Here is a 6,974-nt window from a genome sequence, read left to right as displayed (position 1 = left end):
GGTCACCGATAAGTGTAGAGGAAGCATCACCAAAACCAATGCACAGAACTACAACCAAGCACAACACAACAGCACAACGTGGTCACTTCTCTGTCCGTGTCCGGTCCGTGTTCGTTGACGAAAGAACAACCTTCGTCCAATGGAAGACAATAAGAAAACTCGCGACTTTGCGCCGCCACCTTGGGTTCATCAGAGCGCCGCGGGATTATTCGCAGAGTCCAACTTGTTTCAGATCCGCGCTTTTGTCCACACACAAGTCAGAGTCTGCACACTTCGTCAGTGCGTGAAACAAGGGATTCCGAACTCCCCCTGCCAGCACCGCTCTCCTGCCGATTTTATCCCCCCCCTGCCCCCCACCCCACCCCCCCGCACACACACACACACACCCTCCACCCCCCCACCCCTTCTCCCTCCGTCCTTTATCTCCAAACAGTTCATGAGTAGAGGTGACGTCACAAGGCACAAATCACGTGGTGTTCTTTGCAAGAGGCAGCACAGTCTGACGCTTGGTCACAATGGTAATAGTTATCAGGATTGTTTTTGTGTGTGCGTGCGTGCGTGTGCGTGTGTGTGTGTGTGTGTGTGTGTGTGTGTAGTAGTAGTAGTAGTAGTTGTTGTTGTTGTTGTTGCTTGCTGCTGTTGTTAGATATCGTTTTATGATATATTGCTTAGCTTTCATTAATCTGGATATGTCTTGCTGCAAGATTTAGTTGTTAATAGGGTCTGTTTCCTGCAAGGCTTAGTTGTAAAATCTGGATGTGATTATTGCAACGCTTAGTTGTTGATCTTGACTGGTGTTATGGCAAGGCTCTGTGGTCAACATGGACGGGTAAAATGCACAGACACAAGGTCACTCTGTATACTCTTCTAAACGGCTTTTTTTTATCAACCTGGTTGCGTTCCGTGCAGTGTTGGACGGTCCTCAGACATACTTAGTTTGCTGCAGTGTTGGACGGTCCTCAGACATACTTAGTTTGCTGCAGGATTGGACGGTCCTCAGACATACTTAGTTTGCTGCAGGATTGGACGGTCCTCAGACATACTTAGTTTGCTGCAGTGTTGGACGGTCCTCAGACGTATTTAGTTTGCTGCAGTGTTGGACGGTCCTCAGACATACTTAGTTTCCTGCAGTGTTGGACGGTCCTCAGACATACCAAGTTTCCTGGACGGTCCTCAGACATACTTAGTTTGCTGCAGTGTTGGACGGTCCTCAGACGTACCAAGTTTCCTGCAGTGTTGGACGGTCCTCAGACATACTTAGTTTGCTGCAGTGTTGGACGGTCCTCAGACATACTTAGTTTGCTGCAGTGTTGGACGGTCCTCAGACATACTTAGTTTGCTGCAGTGTTGGACGGTCCTCAGACATACTTAGTTTGCTGCAGTGTTGGACGGTCCTCAGACATACTTAGTTTGCTGCAGTGTTGGACGGTCCTCAGACATACTTAATTTGCTGCAGTGTTGGACGGTCCTCGGACGTACTTAGTTTGCTGCAGTGTTGGACGGTCCTCAGACATACTTAGTTTGCTGCAGTGTTGGACGGTCCTCAGACATACCAAGGTTCCTGCAGTGTTGGACGGTCCTCGGACATAGTTTGCTGCAGTGTTGGACGGTCCTCAGACGTACCAAGTTTGCTGCAGTGTTGGACGGTCCTCAGACATACCAAGGTTCCTGCAGGATTGGACGGTCCTCAGACATAGTTTGCTGCAGTGTTGGACGGTCCTCAGACATATTTAGTTTGCTGCAGTGTTGGACGGTCCTCAGACATATTTAGTTTGCTGCAGTGTTGGACGGTCCTCGGACGTACCTAGTTTGCTGCAGTGTTGGACGGTCCTCAGACATACTTAGTTTCCTGCAGTGTTGGACGGTCCTCAGACATACCAAGTTTCCTGCAGTGTTGGACGGTCCTCAGACGTACTTAGTTTGCTGCAGTGTTGGACGGTCCTCAGACATACTTAGTTTGCTGCAGTGTTGGACGGTCCTCAGACATACTTAGTTTGCTGCAGTGTTGGACGGTCCTCAGACATACTTAGTTTGCTGCAGTGTTGGACGGTCCTCAGACATACCAAGTTTCCTGGACGGTCCTCAGACATACTTAGTTTGCTGCAGTGTTGGACGGTCCTCAGACATACTTAGTTTGCTGCAGTGTTGGACGGTCCTCAGACATACTTAGTTTGCTGCAGTGTTGGACAGTCCTCAGACATACTTAGTTTGCTGCAGTGTTGGACGGTCCTCAGACATACTTAGTTTGCTGCAGTGTTGGACGGTCCTCGGACGTACTTAGTTTGCTGCAGTGTTGGACGGTCCTCAGACATACTTAGTTTGCTGCAGTGTTGGACGGTCCTCAGACATACTTAGTTTGCTGCAGTGTTGGACGGTCCTCAGACATACCAAGGTTCCTGCAGTGTTGGACGGTCCTCAGACATAGTTTGCTGCAGTGTTGGACGGTCCTCAGACATACCAAGGTTCCTGCAGTGTTGGACGGTCCTCAGACATAGTTTGCTGCAGTGTTGGACGGTCCTCAGACGTACCAAGTTTGCTGCAGTGTTGGACGGTCCTCAGACATACCAAGGTTCCTGCAGGATTGGACGGTCCTCAGACATAGTTTGCTGCAGTGTTGGACGGTCCTCAGACGTACCAAGTTTGCTGCAGTGTTGGACGGTCCTCAGACATATTTAGTTTGCTGCAGTGTTGGACGGTCCTCAGACATATTTAGTTTGCTGCAGTGTTGGACGGTCCTCGGACGTACCTAGTTTGCTGCAGTGTTGGACGGTCCTCAGACATACTTAGTTTGCTGCAGTGTTGGACGGTCCTCAGACATACTGTCACGGACAAGGAGGGTTGTGCGTGCGTGTGTGTGAACGCTGCCACTTTTGGTTGACCCCTCTCCTTGTAGCTCTTCCGCGTGCTCCATGTAGCCAAGGAAGTGTATGGAATGCACGTGTTGCACTAGAAAACATGACGTGCATATTTCTAATTTGTGAGTTATAGAAAGTTTTCTCCTTTTGGAAAACCAGCACCATTAGTCAGTGGAGCAGGACACTCGGCCAGGTCAAGTGTAGGGTCCTATGGAGAGAGACGCTCAGCCGGTATTTTGGCCGGATCTCAGAAACCGTTGAGGTATTCATTCATTTATCTTAGTCGTTGCATTGATAAAATGATCTTACAGTTTGTAGTATTTGTTGTACAGCCGTCCGAAAATATACGTACCTGTATTATTAGTCGCTTTTGCTCTTCATGTGTTACCTGAATTTTTTACTGTCTGACGGTACATGTTCTTAATCTCTCATTTTCGTCGTAGAGTTATTTCCTAGTCTGGAACGTTACCAGTTTGCTTGAAACTGACACGTGGTTTTTTGCTTGAGTGTTTATTCTCTAATTCGGTATTACTTTCACCGTATTAGTTTCAAATTACCTCATGTATTCTGTTTAATGTGCTAGAATTACTATTTCTCCCAGTTCTGAATGTGGAAACAGTGAAGTAAAGTCTAGCCTACATTTGTTTGTGAGATTATTTTCCGTGGATTTGTAAACTACTTCGGGAATTAATATTTCGTAGAAAGACTGAAAAACCATTCAGTTTGTTCAGATTGCTTTGCCAGTAAACCATGATAGGATTTAAGGGGAGTGAATGAGTCACTGTCCATAATGTAACGTAGTGCTATTGTGATTCCCCTTCCGCCCCGAGATGGTGGGCGGCGGCGGAATCCTACCAAAATCGTGGATAATTCACTAGAACTTAGCCGCAGATTCTAGGTTTTTGTCTAGGGAACTCCATTCTTCCTGTGTGGAGACTCAACTTCATCCCCCGCTGTTTGAGTGGCCGTCTTCCGCCTGGGGAGCTCGAGCGTCGCTGGTGGACGTGTTTCCCCAAGCGCAACACCAGAGTCCACCTTCCAGAACTACGAACTGTGTGGTGCCAGTTTCTATCCCCCCCCCCCCCCCCCCCCCCCCCCCCACCTAAGCTATTACTGGGAAAAAGACAAACTGTCACAGAAGAGGGTGACGAAGGGAAAATTGTGGGTGTTCCTCATGTGGAAGAGGAAAACGAACAGACTTCTTTTCTTTGTGGTGTCTAATTAAGTATTGTATCGTGTCTGTGATTTTTTGTTAAAGTATTTGGAGTAAATGTTTTGTATCTGTTTATTCGAGGCTTTTGTTTGGATAAAGGTGAGAGAGCGTGAGAGAGTTGGCCATAACTTTAGTTTGAAAAGTTGCACGCGACACATACCAAGGTTCCTGCAGTGTTGGACGGTCCTCGGACGTACTTAGTTTGCTGCAGTGTTGGACGGTCCTCAGACGTACTTAGTTTGCTGCAGTGTTGGACGGTCCTCAGACGTACTTAGTTTGCTGCAGTGTTGGACGGTCCTCAGACATACTTAGTTTGCTGCAGTGTTGGACGGTCCTCAGACATACTTAGTTTGCTGCAGTGTTGGACGGTCCTTCAGACATACCAAGGTTCCTGCAGTGTTGGACGGTCCTCGGACGTACTTAGTTTGCTGCAGTGTTGGACGGTCCTCAGACGTACTTAGTTTGCTGCAGTGTTGGACGGTCCTCAGACATACTTAGTTTGCTGCAGTGTTGGACGGTCCTCAGACATACTTAGTTTGCTGCAGTGTTGGACGGTCCTCAGACATACTTAGTTTGCTGCAGTGTTGGACGGTCCTCAGACGTACCAAGTTTCCGGGCTGGGTCCCCCGTTCTCTGTGGAAAGCCGACCTTGATCCTCCCGCAATATCCACGGAGCAAAGTTGGGTGCGTTATTTATTTCAGTTCATGCCAGAAGAAAACCCTTCACCTGACTCTTCAGTCGCACTTAATCACGTGGTTGTTCCCCTTGGCACAGGGCCTACGTGACCCAACGCACGTTTTTGATGGACGCCAAGTCAACAGTGAGGATTTGATACAGCCCCTAATGTCAGAACCTTACCTTATTAACCTGGGTATAACACTACCTGTAACGTCTGAACCATACCTTATTAATCTGGATTTAATACTGCCTGTAACGTATGAACCGTATCTTATCAATCTAGATTCAATGCAGCTTGTAACGTCTGAACCGTACCTTATTAATGTGGATTTAATACTGCCTGGAATGAACCGTGCCTTATTAATCTGGATTTAAAGCAGCAATGTTAGGTTGTTAATCTGGCAACGCTTCCTACGCGAAAGAAAGAAAGAAAGAATGTTTTGTGACAGTATGCTGACCATTAAAAAAAGAAACAAAGCAACAAAATATTTTCCCCCTGATTCAGAACGCTATATCAATCTCTTTGTTATCACCACTTTTAAAACAACGATAACAACAACAAAAATGAATAAAATAAAAACTGCCTTTCTATACCCATGGCTGCATGATACTCAACTTCATGGTTGTTGTACCAGGATTCAATAAACGAATTAGTATTGCAGTTCCGCACATTAAGTTAGGACTCAATCCTTTTTACATATATAGCTGCTTAAAACTCAGTTTCATGGATGCTAGAACAGGGTTCAACAAACAAATTAACGATGCAGTCCCACACAATCACTCCGAATCCCACACATCATTCAGTCATCACACAAGGAGGGACAAGGGAAATACTAACATGAAGTGTACGGATATTGCATCAAGCTAAGTTCAGTATCAAGGGTATTGCACTGAATTGGGAAGACATTGAGCTGTGTCTCTCTGGAAGAGAGCTCTGAAAGATGTATGTATCATGTTTCAATGTTTGTATGGTGTGCCTGAAAGATGTATGTATCATGTTTCAATGTTTGTATGGTGTGCCTGAAAGATGTATGTATCATGTTTCAATGTTTGTATGGTGTGTCTGAAAGATGTATGTATCACGTTTCAATGTTTGTATGGTGTGTCTGAAAGATGTATGTATCACGTTTCAATGTTTGTACAGTGTGCCTGAAAGATGTATGTATCACGTTTCAATGTTTGTACGGTGTGCCTGAAAGATGTATGTATCATGTTTCAATGTTTGTATGGTGTGTCTGAAAGATGTATGTATCATGTTTCAATGTTTGTACGGTGTGTCTGAAAGATGTATCATGTTTCAATGTTTGTACGGTGTGTCTGAAAGATGTATGTATCATGTTTCAATGTTTGTATGGTGTGTCTGAAAGATGTATGTATCATGTTTCAATGTTTGTATGGTGTGTCTGAAAGATGTATGTATCACGTTTCAGTGTTTGTACAGTGTGCCTGAAAGATGTATGTATCACGTTTCAATGTTTGTACAGTGTGCCTGAAAGATGTATGTATCACGTTTCAGTGTTTGTACAGTGTGCCTGAAAGATGTATGTATCATGTTTCAATGTTTGTATGGTGTGTCTGAAAGATGTATGTATCACGTTTCAATGTTTGTACAGTGTGTCTGAAAGATGTATGTATCACGTTTCAATGTTTGTACGGTGTGCCTGAAAGATGTATGTATCACGTTTCAATGTTTGTATGGTGTGTCTGAAAGATGTATGTATCACGTTTCAATGTTTGTATGGTGTGTCTGAAAGATATATGTATCACGTTTCAATGTTCTCAGTGGGCACATGAAATAAACCTTTTGCCTTGCCTGGTCTTGCCGTTAGGCATACGTTTGTACAATTTAAAGCAAAAAAAAATGCTGCTTGTTCTCGGTGTTTTGTTGGTGTTGGTGTTGGTGGTGTCGTTGTTGTTATAGTTGTTGTTACTCTTTTACTTGTTGCCGTTTCTCCGTTGGGTGACAACGTTGAAGGTCAGAACCTCCTGTAGGTGACGTCACCGGAACTGCTGCGTGGCAGTGCATGCTGGGAATGAGCGTTGTATCGTGTGTCCTCTCGGGCTTTCTCTGTCCTGCACAGCAGTCACATCGCCACCATGACAGGACAGTACGATGCAGTACAGTACATATATCAAGCACAAACATCAGCGTTAGTATACAGCAGCTTGTATTGCTATTAACCGCAACTACTAAGTTTACTATCACCTTCCATGACAATCCACACAC

The 6,974-nt window shown here is 45.4% G+C and overlaps 1 protein-coding gene across 1 annotated transcript in view; it reads right to left on the bottom strand.

The window, feature by feature from the left end:
- Positions 1-6,130: 6,130 nt before the first annotated feature.
- The window catches only part of LOC143286375 (serine/arginine-rich splicing factor 7-like), a 10,832-nt gene continuing 9,988 nt past the window's right edge, over positions 6,131-6,974 (bottom strand). Inside the window, exon 3 of the mRNA XM_076593915.1 lies at positions 6,131-6,820. Coding sequence (XP_076450030.1) covers positions 6,724-6,820 — 97 coding nt within the window. The 3' untranslated portion in view covers positions 6,131-6,723. The remainder of the gene's footprint in view (positions 6,821-6,974) is intronic.

This window comes from Babylonia areolata, chromosome 10 (genome assembly GCF_041734735.1).
Source record: "Babylonia areolata isolate BAREFJ2019XMU chromosome 10, ASM4173473v1, whole genome shotgun sequence".
Lineage (NCBI taxonomy): Eukaryota > Metazoa > Mollusca > Gastropoda > Neogastropoda > Buccinidae > Babylonia > Babylonia areolata.
This window is presented reverse-complemented; position numbering and strand designations above follow the sequence as displayed.